Here is a 13107-nt window from a genome sequence, read left to right on the forward strand (position 1 = left end):
AAACTACCAGACAGTTACAGTGGTGTAAACAGTCTTTATGACACAAGAAGCCTCAGTGAGTACAGACTTTGGAGGAGTTGTAGGCGCCGGAGCCTTTCCTGTCGGGATAGCCCAAGAAGTAACGACGTCGGAGAACTCCCACTCTTGAGTCTTGGCCCAGTCCGGAAGATTGTCCTTGTTACAGACGGAGGTCTGCATTGGCACGCGCCAGCCTGTTGAGAACGGCATGGTCAGCCCGTCTTATACATTTGAATAAAAGGGAAGGAACCTACCATTCTTGGTGTAGTACGAAGTAACAGTGGTGGTAACATCATCGTCATATGAGGCATCGTATGGCTTTCCTGAAATTGCAGCAATTGATTGGGTCTGACTACTGGCTGATGTTTTTGCGCTGTTTGAAGCTTTAGCAGAACCTGCTGGCACATAGGAACGACTAAGGGATGGTGATCCCGATGGCGAACCAGATAGTGATCCAGGTTGCGAACCAGATATTGAACCAGATGGTGAACCAGATGGTGAACCAGATAGTGAACCAGATAGTGAACCAGATAGTGAACCAGAGAGTGAACCAGATGCAGACGACGGTGATGCAGAGGGCAATGTAGGATGCGATGTTGTCATTGATGTAGACGCTAGTCCAGATGACGAACCAGATGATAATAACGCTGACGGCAATGTTGCTAGCGATCCAGTTGGCGATGACATAGACGGCGATACAGACGGTGATCCTGATGGTGAACGAAACAGTGAAGTAGAAGGTGATGTTGCAGATGGCAAACTAGATGGCGAATAAGACCGTGAAACAGATGGTGATCCAGATGGTGATCCAGATGGTGATCCAGATGGTGATCCAGATGGTGATCCAGATGGTGATCCAGATGGTGATCCAGATGGTGATCCAGATGGCATGGCAGACAGCGATCCAGATGACGAGGTAGATGGCGATGCAGATGATGTTAATGATGCAGAGGGCGATCCGGCTGGCAAACTAGAAGATGACGATGCAGATGATAAAGCAGATGGGGAACCGGATGGTGACGAAGATGATGATAATGATGCAGAAGGCGATCCGGCTGGCGAACTAAAAGATGACGATGCAGATGCCGAACTAGATGGCGAAGTAGAAATCGACGATGCAAATGCCGAACCAGATGGTGAACTAGAAGATAGCGATGCAGATGCCGAACCAGATGCCGAACTAGAAGATGGCGATGCAGACGGTGATCCGGATGGTGAAGCAGAAGGTATCGATGCAGACGGCGAGCCACTTGGTTGGCTACTAGTTTTCACGCTCGGAAGAACTTCTGTGATCATAGTAAGTACAGTATGCAAAGCAATAGGCACTGAATACTAACTTGAGCAGTCGATAAGCTTGTCTAAGTTCGCGACGCCGAGGAGCGAAAGGCGGACATAGGCACGAGCATCTAAGGTTTTTTATGGTCAGTATTAGAAGCAGATTGACAAGTACGACGTACAAGCTGCGTTCCAGGTACGCTGGTTGGTCATGGCTCCCCAGACACCAGATGTTCGAGCATCCTTGGACAGAGCAATGTCCGACGGGAACTTCGTCACATCGCTCACGGAAAAGGCATTATTTGCAGTCTCGCTGTAAAAGAGAGTGTCCCATACACCTGGCGTCGTGTCCTGGAAGCTTCCAGCATTGCTCGGATCGACGAAATCTTGATGTGAAGTACTATGAGCACCGACAAGGGCAACGAGCTCATCCGAGGAGATCGTTTTATCCTGAAAGAGATTGATGAGAGTGGTGGCATCAGAGAAGGGACCTGGAAGGAGGTCTGTCGGCGAATCTGCACTATCAGGGCGGCCAATGAAGGTGAGAACGCGAGGGCCTAGAGGGCAAATCACTGTTGCAACGTTTGCCATAAGCTGGACGAGATCGGCTGCACTGACATTCCATTTGGCCAAAAGGCTCTTTCCGCTGGCTACGATTGACTCAAGGCCCTTGTTCTCTGGGCGACTGACTTCATCGGATATTAACATGGAGCCATCAGCACCACCGAAGCCACTGTTTATAGACCAGGCACCAGCATCGTGAAAGCCAAGACGAATGGCTTGTCGAGCGAGCTCGCTGCATTGACCATTGGGAAGAGTGAACATCGTAACAAGGTCCTTGACGACATAGTCCCAAATGCAGCACTTGTCAGAATCACACTCCTTTGAGCCAAGGGCGGGAGCAACATAGGTCTGTCAAAGTCAGTCCGTACCTCTCTATCTTGTTTCAACTGGGCTACCTTCTGTGGAGCGGCTTCGCAAGAGATTGTCCCGTATAAGCAGTCCTTGATCTGCTGACCAGTACCAGTACTTGTGACATTGTTGAGAGCTGGGAGATCAGGCGTCCCATCGCGTCTCATGTGAGGTCCGCCGAGCTGAGCCCTTTTGATAAGGGACTTGTGAAAATTCATCATGTCATCGCTACCGCCAGTCATACCGGGGAAAGCAAGAGCAGTGGTACTCAGACTAGCGCCAAGCGCTACAATTGAAAACTTCATTGTCGACCATACGCTCAATTAAAACCAAAATTAAAGATACCCAATTAAATGTTATCAAATGAACGACTACGGTTGCTGTTCTGCACGTAAAGGAATGGACGCAGCAACGCTGCAACTTCTGGTAAGACGGATGACTGAAGGTGGAGGTGAGATGAACAGTGTAGCTACAGAGAAGTTGAAGATAGCGGGCTATTAAGGACGCAACAGAAGAAGAGGAGACCGTGTGAAAGCCATAGTCCAACGCCTAACATGCCGCAGGAAAGCCACAGAAGAGGCCATTGCATGGCGGCGTCCAAGCAATGGATTGCATCTTTCCATTTTAGGAAATGCCTTTATGTTGGACGAATTTAGTCAGCTGTCCTGTTTCTCCAGAATTCTCGCCGGATCCGGTTTTTGAGAATGCAAAGGAGGCGAAGCTCGAAACATGGGAACCAATTTCAGCTTACGATCTTTTGTGGTTTGGATACCTTGCCTCGCATTTGCATTTTTCACGTCTTTGCACGAACATCTTCTATTGAAGATTTAAAACAGAGAGAAGATAGAATGAGCACCTAGTCTGTTAGGCACTAGATTCTCAACTGGTTGGCCTTCGGCTCGTGAGTCTAGATACAGCAGGACGATAATAACTTAGATCGTGAGATCGACGTGCTTGAGCATTCACCGAACCTTCTTTGCGCTGGTTAGGAGGTGCCAAGACTAGCTAAGTATCTGTTTAATGAGCGTGGCGCCCACCACAGATGCTTGAACCATCGTCTAGATCATAGGCCACATAGCGCCAGACAACGAAATGAAATCGCAAAAGCTACGCCCTCATGCGGGAGGATGCAGGTTCCTCATTTGGAGATCCTGCTTCCAATGGCACTGTCAATATCACAGTTGCATATCTCTGTGTCGAGCGTGGTGTTTTTCACATTCCAGAGCAGGCTGCTGAGGGGGCTCTAAAAAAGCTTCATCCAAGCAACACAACTTCAGATCAATACCAGACTGCCAGATGACCAACTAGTCATCGCTGATTCGCGCGCCAGCACGCGCTCCCTGCACACAAACATGGCAAGCTGATTGCGCATGGCAAAGTACGCAACGACACAGCCTCGGTATCCGATTCGTTCATTCAACACATCCCTAAAAGAAAAAGACCCGCTGAGCAAGAAAAATCCTGCTCAAAAACGACCATCGGTAAACCCGTGATGGCTGCTAATTTTGTTCCCAGACAGCTACAGCTCGACACTAGTTCCAGTCGGTTGTTGTGGCTTAAACCATCATCGCCACAGCGTAGCATGAGTCGGTCGTAGAAGCGAACGGAATCTAGATTGTGCTAAATTCGATTTTAATAGTTGGGCGGTGCAGCCGTTCGCTAGAACTAAGGTTTTGAAGAGATGTTTAGCGTAACAACGGCCAGTGCTTTGTGAGGGTGAAAAACAAAGATATCATAGACTATTCATTCGGACGATGGAATCTGGTCATCAGCATAATCCGCCTTAGCTTTAGGTGGCGAATGGAAGGTGCTTCTGCAAAGATGCTACGTTTTATAATTTGTACCTGACTTAGTTCGCTTTGTTGTATAGAAGAAACATTGCGCTTAGTAAATAGGGGGCTAATTTTAAGACATGAATTGCAACCTCAAGGAACAAATGAGGAACCCGAAAAAAATGTTTTCTCAATATGCCAGTGGCTACGATCCTTTAGTGCGTTTCTTAACGAGAAGACATTAACCAGGCCTTCGATTTTGTGGACTATACACTCGGAAAATTTCATATTTCAAACACGATTCACATCGACTCCGACATAAAACGGGTATCCAACAAAGCCCTTATCGTCCGACTAACAGAAACTCTCTCGGCAGGAACGAAACATTCTTGAACTACATCACCATCTAGTACCCTGCGCCTCGTAAGCTTTGCAGTCCAGAGCAGGAATGCTGAAACCATAGCCTTCCGTTTTGCCTTCGGGATCCTTGTTTGAGATCTCCACCCGAAGCGTGACGTCCAACCCATATCGTCCACATAAACCGGTTCTCTTCAATCCGCTCGCGGCTGGATGCTCAGTTCCAGCGCGCTCCTCTCCGAGATGAATTGGTAAACGCGGGTTAGGCTTTCTACCCTTGAAGCCTGGCATGTCGCTATGTACGCTGATGGCATCAGCCGTATCTACCGCGGGTAGAGAGAGTGTGTTGCCATTCGAAGCTCCGTTCGTCGCCGAGGTCGATGTCACCAGAGCCGCATCATGCGATTCGGCAATGATGGCATAATTGCGCGAAGGCATTGTGGCGTGATTGCTATCTGCGCTCTTCTTGCCCGGTCCTTTGTCGCCATTGGTCTTACGTTCCTCGACTTTTTCCGGGTGCATGCCAGGATCGTGGTTAAAAATCTCGAGAAGGGTCTCATCGGTGTCATGGTCGAGGTGATGGATCTTGTTTCTTTTTGCCAGCAGGTTAGCGACGGCCTGTGGGGGTGGCTTGTTTGTGATGGCGGACGAGATGATGTTGGGCATATAACGCCAGTCATGCTCAGCGGCAATGTTGAGCTTGGGATTTGAATAGAAGCGGCCGATGGCGGCGAGATGCACGTCGCCACCTAGAATGGATACGCGCACCGAATGATCTTTGGAAAACTTCTGCAGCCTTTGAATCAATTCTCGTCGTTCGCTCTTATGATGACGTGCCGTGTAATGGTCGTCGAGATCGTCCAACAAATCGACTTGACCGTCAAACTGGTTAAAAAGACCACCAGCCAGGCCAAACCGCTTGTTGAGCAGTCTAACCGGTCCCATAATCGGGCTCGAGAAGATATTTTCAAGCCATTGAAGACGCGGGTATGCAATCGGCACGCCAAGAAGCAAAATCAAGTGCTTGATATTTTTGTTTGCTGAAAGCTCCGCGTCGAGTCTCTCGAAGAATTTCTGGTACGTTTCAGGATAGTTCACTTGGTGTCTTGTACGCTCAGTGCGGGCGTCAATACCAGCAAAAGCTATACGAGCTCCAAGCTGACAGTAGATATTTCTGCTGTGTTCCTCCACATAGGGTCCCGGTTTTGCACCTATGATGTATGCCGGATCCTCTTTCTCGCCAGTCAGGACCCAACTATCCTTAAGCTGTTCTGGGTCAGGCGCAGTTGTGCTGCCTTCAGTGTGGATTGTGGCAGGAGCATCGCTCGTAAAAGTGGACTTTGGCGGGGGGAGGTGATGTTGGAAGAGCATGTAATACCTACCGTTGCGTGTTAGTCTCGTAAAATGCTCCTAATTGAGAAGATAAAAACGCCTTACTTGTGTGCGACGCCGCCAATACCTCTAAAGACATGGCAGCGCATGAAATGATCTGTGTATGAGCCAAAGCCGTCAATGATATCGTGATCGTCCCAAATGTTTATCTGAGGGATAATGGCATTGGCACTCTTAAAAGGCTCCTGTCCGTACCAGCGCACGTAGTTCTTAAAGTAGTACTCGTCGCATTGCCGACGCATCTCCTCACTAAATAAGAAATCTCTTCTCTTTTTTGGGTTGCTGATGTTTGTCCAAGGCTTCAGAGGGCCGTCAACGCGAACTCCATCATTGTATATCTGATCACCTCCACCGATCATAACATGAAAAGGTTGCTGTTCATGCATGCGCAACACATCATTCCACAACGCAGGCCCATTCCACGCGTCCACATCCGTTCCAACACTGAAGCCATTGCAAGAGTGGAACATGATGCGCATGCTCTGTGACTTGGAGGGTACCACAAATGTTCTTGTGATCTGTACACCGGAAGGTGAGGCGAGTGCATATTGCCATCTTGCTTCGTATGTTTGTATCGGGATATCTAGAGAAAAGCGCCAGAATGTCTTATCCGGATCTTCGTAGAGTTTAACGGCTGGAGGACTGGTGACCGGCGGTCCACCGGGGAAGGGCCCGTCACCGACCATGTCGACACACTCGATGTGCGACACAGGCTGAGGACTCGTAGGTTTCGTCACAAGCAAAACGCTGCCATGCCAGGTGGTGTCAGCTGTCTGTCGACGGTAGTTGATCAACGGACCGGCGACAATTTCAAGTGTTGTTGACGTGACTGGAACCTGAGGCCCAGCGCCAATTCCACCATTACTCTCAAGACTTTGCGCCAGCGCAGCTGTGTTAGGATTTTCCGTGCTCATGATGTGGTAAGCTGTATGTGCTGAGAGAGAGGGTCCAGAACCAGGAGGCAACGCTATAAGGGTATCTCTTGAAAGTAAAGAAAAGGCTAGCGAAGAGCACGGAGAGCTATCAGCCACAGTGCGGCTGCGAACGTGGAATGTTGCAGGTCGATGGAAGCGAATTGATATTTACAATAGAAAAGAGCGGAAGAGGAGATGGATCCGGGTCTCCGGACGCTTACTCGTATTCCAGCAGGGAAGTGGTTGCCAAGGCGATGAGCCCTCTGCACGCCGCTCTTGGTGTTGAGGCGGCGCAAAAGATGAGCTGAGAAACGATCCACCCACGGGACGATCTCGTCACTTTGCAGCACGCCGTGCAGGGTGTGCGCACGTAGATCTTGATTTCTCTGGTACGAATCGCTATCTCTCATACGTCGCCTTTAACTAGCTGGAAGGCAAGCTGAATAACTTCTTGGCGCGATCATCTCCAAAGTCTGGACACGAACGTTCCCGAACTCATCTACTATACAATTCGTCCGCTTTGCATCATGCATCATGGACTCGTTGTGGCCATTCTAGCTCATCCGTCAGGTTGAACAGACTGCGTTGGTTGAGGAGCATATGGACTGGAATGATCTACATCTACAAGGTTCAGTCAACCTCAGTCGTTTTGCCGTAGAGAATGTGCATGAGCCTGGTGCTTGTTCTACTTTGTCTCGGGTGCTTTTTGACTGCCCAATACACTGAGAACTCACCTATCGAATCACTTGCTGGCCGGGTAACGGAAGTTCCACTGGTCAAAACCAGCACAGACGTAGTCTGCGTTTCAAAAAAGGGTCCAACGATTTCGTCATGATGTTCTGTGCAGACATGGTAAGCTTGGTTGTGGTGATCGATAAGATCCAATCGCCAGGCGCTAGACAAGCAACCGTTTCCTTGCACAATGCTCTCGAAACATCACCAGAAGACTTTGCCATCTTCAGCATTCAAGTCTTGACGGCACGACCCATGCCTGTCATGGCATAGTCCGGTCTGAGCCTAACTATCTTCGAGCCAGAGACACAAGTGTCAATGACCCTCGAATCTACTCGTCTCTTGCGGCCTTCCCCAAAGTGCCCTTGCTGCGCTTCGATTTATTGCTTCTCGTGCTGTTGATCCCACGCGACCCACCAGTCTACTTCGACAGTCCGCTCTTCTCGGACTTGGTATCGTTGCTGCTTCTCCTCGCCTCAGTTGTCTGGTGAGGTAGACCCACGGCTTTATTTTGTTCTCCTGTTGATGACCTTAAATCTTGGTGAACAACCGGATAGTAATAACGCCGTCTTGTGCACTACACGGATATGCCGGATCTTTGAGGCTTTCTTTGTTCAATCTTTATACCTATTTTTCTGCCGTTGCTGTCAACGGAATTAACAATGGTTGTCGTTCTTGTCGACATGTCAACTCCTAAAGTCGCATCCCAACTTGCAGCGTATCATTCAGCAATAAATTGTTCTTTTAACAGACGGGGTCCACGGGCTTATGAGGAAAGAAAAGAAGGTTGCCAGTGTGAAAACAAGGAGTACAAGTTTTGAATGATCAAACCTCGCTCTAATCGAAGCAATTATGCTGACTATACAATTACTCAATCGGTCAGATGAGTAACAATTAAGTCATGTATGAGCTCCTAAGCCTAAGATCTGAAAACGCACATCATGCTCTATAACATTTGGTCATTCAGCCAATGACTCGTTTCAGGGGCGTGAGGTCATCCTCGGATAGATCTCGAAGATATCTTTTAGGAAATATCCATCCTCCCACTTGGAACACTGTTTCTTTCGCTCTCATCCTTGTCTTCCTCCTCAACAGATTTCCTGACACCATCCAGGAAAGCTTGGACAGCCTGTCCCCCACCAAGAGGCATATGGCCACCTTTGATCAGGCCCCCATTCGCAACTTTGATCTGTAGCGCTTCGGCCACCATGGGCAGCCCACCATCTCTCAGTGCAGCTGTCAGGCTCCCCAAGCTCTGGAATAGTTGTGGACTACGGAAAACGCGCGTGAGAATCTCCTTCTTTTGGGATATGCTAAGTGCATCGATGGTGGCCTGTGCATCAGTCGTCGATTCGGCGGAAGAGTCTAGGGATGCCGTGTCATCGGCACGTTGGGCGAGCACGAGCAATTGTGGAGGGAGATTAGAAAGCAAATTATCGAGATAGGAAGGTGATGCGTTGGATAATGTTGCTATGCAAGCTTCTGGGGTGAGGAGGTCGGTAAGCGAAGCGAAAGCACTATTTTGCTCAAGATTCTGGAAGCCTCCGCTGGCATTGCCACCGCTTAACGATCGAAGGAAGTTCTGAACGGCATCGTTGGCGTCTGTGGTGAGACCGGACGAAGCCCTATGAAAAAGTCTATTAGTTAGTTTGGACATAACAGAGCGCAATAAGGAGGCAGACAGATGATCGAATCATATCTGTTTTTGCATTATGATATCGTACATGCAGATTGCAGCACTGCACTGCAGACCACACCAGTCTAGATGCCTCTCTTTTCGTCGTCTTGGTATCATGCAAGCAATCAATTCTGATATCCTCTGTCTTTGGACGCCAATTTTGATGATGTTTTGAGAGGCAGCATAAGGGGAAAGGTTTGACCACCTACGCTCTCGCTCCATCTGCACCACCCTCTCGCGCTTCTTCGCCTTCTTCCCGGAAGTCGCCGCCGGTTGCGCCAGGACCTGCCCCACCAGTGCCTGTTCTCCGCAGCTCGTCGTCCGGTGGTGCGTCACCCATGTCTTCGTCTTCATCGGGTCGGCCTGGGCCTGCAGAACTCAGAGCGGCTTGCACATCTACCTCCTCACCCTGCAATATATCGTTTACAATAGCACCGAGCTTTAGGTCCCGCTCGCTGAAATAGTTAGGCTTGCCACTGGGGTGCGTTGGTTTGGACTGCAGCCAGAAAAAGTGTCGGTCTTGGGACGAACTAAACTTGAGGCGGAATATGCGTCCATTCGTGGGGGAGAATTTGTCCTTTCCTGTGCTCTTGGGATCTGTGTATGGCGTAAAGCTCCCATCCCCGGGGAACATTAGCAAGTCAAGTTCTGGTTCGTTGGTGGCGTCTGAGCGTCGTGACCAGCAGAAGTGCGTGAGCTCTGCCACGTTTGGTGAGCCAGAATCACAGTGGTAAAAATTCACATACCATCTTCGGCATTTTGGTACAGGTAGATGAAGCCCGGTGTGGGAAGACATTCTATTGTCTTCCCACCAGAAGTACTCTGCGGTAATGTCAGCGAAATTTCGGCCAGACATTCACTTGTGCATAGGGCATACTTCTTTGCACATGCCAGCTTTGAATGTTATTAGCGGTTGAAATGGTTGAAAAGCCATGGCTGCGACTGTTTGCTTGGAGTTCGATCTTGCGTTAGGAAGCTTCGCATTGCTGTGTTTAGGTACATGAAGGCTGAACGAGGCGACGTCAGGCCCAATTGCCTGAGGCACATATACTAGCCCAATATGGACTAGCGGCACAAAGCACACGAACTTTCAAAATTCCGCACCCACTCCGACAGAACTTCGACCATCACTCCGCGCAAAGGTAACTTAATCACCAATTCTTTGTCTCTGCGCACTGCTAAGACCGAGCAGAGACTTCTTCGTACCTCTTTCCTTCAAGATCCGTCGAGATGGCAACCGAACCAGAGACGTACGTTCGCAACGCATCCTCACGCATGCGCAACTCTTAATCCTGACAATTTTCGCAGCAAGAAGTTCGGCAAGGGCGAGCGTGTAGTGCCACACCACAGCGAGAAGGCTCCAAAATACTATCCAGCTGTTGATGCTGCCGTCCCAAAGAAGGTACGTGGACAAACTGCGCATAGTACTGGCGGTGGCTGGCTCAAAGGATGGGAAGCGATAACTGCGCCAGTGACAACGGGTACAAAGCGTCAGACACTGCTTCCTCCACAATAGCATTGCATTTCCTCAATTGTATGAGCGTAGTTGCTAACACTTTGAGAACAGAGTCGCAAGACCGTCCGTCCTACCAAGCTCCGACAGTCGTTAAAACCCGGCACCATCCTTATTCTGCTCGGTGGGCATAATGAATGTTCTGCTTTGCCGATGTGAGTGCTGACTAGGAGCTAATAGCCGGTCGTTTCCGTGGCAAGCGTGTCATCCTCCTCAAAGACCTTGGCCAGGGTGTCCTCCGTATGTTATTTTTTCATAGGACTTCTTGCGCAGTAGTCACTTACGCTGATACAGTCATTACCGGACCATTCAAGATTAACGGCGTACCTCTTCGACGTGTCAACGCCCGCTATGTCATTGCAACAAGCACTTCGGTTGACGTGAAGGGTCTCGATGTACGAATTATTTGTTCCCTTCTCGGATGATCAACTGCTGACAAGGATGTTACAGAGCAAGATTCTTGACAAGGTCTCGGAAGCTGGTTACTGGGGCGCTGATAAGGCGGAGAAGAAGAAGAGCGAAGAGGCGTTCTTCAAGCAGGGCGAGAAGCCAGAGAAGAAACCACTGGCTGCTGGTCGCGCTGATGACCAAAAGGCCATTGACAAGGTCCTCATTGCCAACATCAAGAAGGAACAATTCCTCGCCTCGTACCTTGGCTCGACATTCAGCCTGAGGAAGGGCGATAAGCCACATGAGATGGTCTTCTAGAGAGTTGCTTTATGATGAGGTCGTGGGGTTCAAAGTGGCGTTGGACTTTGGGAAAGAAAAATTATTGCATGTGTGTCACGGTCCACAATGGTACACCTCTGATATGAGATCCAAGAAAGGACTCAATTCGTCAATAGACAGCTTCAAGCGTGCATAGCTGTTATATTTTACATAGCTCGTGGGTAAAACTGCAAGCTCACTATTTCAACCCAAACTCTACTAGCCTCGCTTCATATCTTCAAGAGATGCGTTATCATTCTTTGTCCTATTCTCTCTCGCGATATGTAAGCAATGTTTTTGTTTTTCAGTGCTAAAGTGGAAAGTTTAGGCGATTCATTAACACCCACGAAACCGAATCACCCATGGAGCTGCGTGACGTTGGTCAGCCTTGGAGTTTTTCTACGTCTGTCCAGCTTCTTCCACAGTCCAAATACGTGCAAACCCGCTGTCCATTAGTCTCTAGACGACAGCCGTATTGATATGAACCAAGTCGAGACTTGCGCTAAATGCCGAATGGTGGGGTAGACATCTCGTCGGGCAAGGCTGACTTTGGGGTCTGCTTTCAGTCAGTTGAGATGCTTGCGGTCAGGCGAATCGCCTCGTGTTCGGCCGTATGAGCCAATAATCGCGCATAGTTTCAAGTCCCTCTGAAGCATGTCAGTATGCGATAAAAGGGCTTCTACCAAACAGGATGCTTAATGATCTTGGACAATACTCGTCGCCGTTGTTTTCCGTCGCTAACATCCCTCCATTAGCATCTATCCTAACGCGGGACCAACATGCTCTCACGCAAAGCAAACGAACTAATCTGTCTAGATCCCGAACTCGAGAGAGTTAGCTGTAGCTCGGACGGTAAATCCTCGCCTGCTCGGGGACAGTCGAGCTGTTCGAGCCCGGACTACGTCTTAAAAGAGTCTATGCGGATCAAGACAAGAAGTCTGTCCTTATCTTCCGGTTTCGAGTATAACAAGGTTCTGTTCGACCTGCACATCGACCCAACTAGATGGGATGAGTTCTCGAGTGACGTTGCGAAAGCCAGTCGCCTCAACCGCAATGACAAGGCCGCCATCATCGCGACCATTGCGGGCTTTTCAATGCTGGGCTTGGCAGGCGTTGGAATTGTGTTAGGCGAACGCGTGCACTCTGCGAAGAAGATGCGACGCGTGATGGCGAACCGCGAGGAGGGTGGAATACTCGCTGAGGTGCTACATTCGTGGAACGAGAACTACTTTTCTCAGTTCGGAGTAAGCGTTTGGGTCGAGGTGAGCGAGGTCGCGTTACGAAACCAGGCGAAGAAAGCGGGAATGCCGGCAGCGTATTCGGAGCACGCTGATGGAATATCGACGAAGCTCTCGTTCAGCAAGCAAGCGCGTAAAAAGGCTGAGGAAGCCAGGAAGTACATGGTTGTGGTCAGCCCGTTGGCGCGCAATGCTGAATCCGAATCGACATCGCGCGACTCATCGGCGATACCAAATCATTCGTTCGGACTTGTTATGGATTCTCACGTGGAAGACTTGATCGACTTGACTGATGACTGGTCATATCAGCCGGACGCACACGAGCCCGAGGATCCATTTGCCGATCCGCCGGAGTATCGTACGTCTCAGCGGTTGCGCTAAGTGGGATCAGAACGACAGCACAAGTTTCCGTGACAAAATTTGCTCAGGGGTTTTTGTAGATAGAAGGAGCGTCGTTATGATTTTCATATGCAGTAAGGACTGTCTACCATTCCAAGTTCACGAATGTGGAAGAGCTTGCGTAGCCACCTCTAACTGTCCACTATCCACTCCCAGCTTTGACGCTACATGAGGATATCATTCAAACAAAAATTACAGC

General features: G+C 49.4%; 6 protein-coding genes across 6 annotated transcripts; 3 read left to right on the top strand and 3 right to left on the bottom strand.

Moving 5' to 3' along the window:
* Nucleotides 1-320: 320 nt before the first annotated feature.
* On the top strand, nucleotides 321-1414 carry PV09_05563 (uncharacterized protein; the record flags this gene model as incomplete). Its single annotated transcript, XM_016359085.1, has 4 exons — nucleotides 321-364; nucleotides 439-758; nucleotides 807-1315; nucleotides 1364-1414. The coding sequence occupies 4 exons, from the start codon at nucleotides 321-323 to the stop codon at nucleotides 1412-1414; spliced, it is 924 nt and encodes a 307-aa protein (XP_016213224.1).
* Nucleotides 1415-1446: 32 nt separating this feature from the next.
* On the bottom strand, nucleotides 1447-2510 carry PV09_05564 (uncharacterized protein; the record flags this gene model as incomplete). The annotated part of the gene is made up of 2 exons (XM_016359086.1): nucleotides 1447-2205; nucleotides 2253-2510. 2 exons carry the CDS (start codon nucleotides 2508-2510, stop codon nucleotides 1447-1449), a joined length of 1017 nt encoding a protein of 338 aa, XP_016213225.1.
* A 1524-nt stretch (nucleotides 2511-4034) lies between these two features.
* Nucleotides 4035-6909, bottom strand: PV09_05565 (uncharacterized protein). Its single transcript, XM_016359087.1, has 2 exons — nucleotides 5772-6909; nucleotides 4035-5712 (listed from the first exon to the last, which is right to left on the bottom strand). Exons 1-2 carry the CDS (start codon nucleotides 6638-6640, stop codon nucleotides 4377-4379), a joined length of 2205 nt encoding a protein of 734 aa, XP_016213226.1. The 5' UTR covers nucleotides 6641-6909; the 3' UTR covers nucleotides 4035-4376.
* Nucleotides 6910-8050: 1141 nt separating this feature from the next.
* Nucleotides 8051-10033, bottom strand: PV09_05566 (uncharacterized protein). Its single transcript, XM_016359088.1, has 4 exons — nucleotides 9928-10033; nucleotides 9797-9872; nucleotides 9260-9749; nucleotides 8051-8997 (listed from the first exon to the last, which is right to left on the bottom strand). The coding sequence occupies exons 1-4, from the start codon at nucleotides 9982-9984 to the stop codon at nucleotides 8397-8399; spliced, it is 1224 nt and encodes a 407-aa protein (XP_016213227.1). The 5' UTR covers nucleotides 9985-10033; the 3' UTR covers nucleotides 8051-8396.
* A 142-nt stretch (nucleotides 10034-10175) lies between these two features.
* On the top strand, nucleotides 10176-11539 carry PV09_05567 (uncharacterized protein). Its single transcript, XM_016359089.1, has 6 exons — nucleotides 10176-10300; nucleotides 10359-10452; nucleotides 10618-10687; nucleotides 10744-10803; nucleotides 10858-10958; nucleotides 11014-11539. Exons 1-6 carry the CDS (start codon nucleotides 10281-10283, stop codon nucleotides 11269-11271), a joined length of 603 nt encoding a protein of 200 aa, XP_016213228.1. The 5' UTR covers nucleotides 10176-10280; the 3' UTR covers nucleotides 11272-11539.
* Nucleotides 11540-12050: 511 nt separating this feature from the next.
* PV09_05568 (uncharacterized protein) lies at nucleotides 12051-13033 on the top strand (the record flags this gene model as incomplete). The annotated part of the gene is made up of 2 exons (XM_016359090.1): nucleotides 12051-12867; nucleotides 12984-13033. The coding sequence occupies 2 exons, from the start codon at nucleotides 12051-12053 to the stop codon at nucleotides 13031-13033; spliced, it is 867 nt and encodes a 288-aa protein (XP_016213229.1).
* Between the last annotated feature and the right edge of the window lie 74 nt (nucleotides 13034-13107).

The sequence above is a fragment of the Verruconis gallopava genome (assembly GCF_000836295.1).
Source record: "Verruconis gallopava strain CBS 43764 unplaced genomic scaffold supercont1.17, whole genome shotgun sequence".
Lineage (NCBI taxonomy): Eukaryota > Fungi > Ascomycota > Dothideomycetes > Venturiales > Sympoventuriaceae > Verruconis > Verruconis gallopava.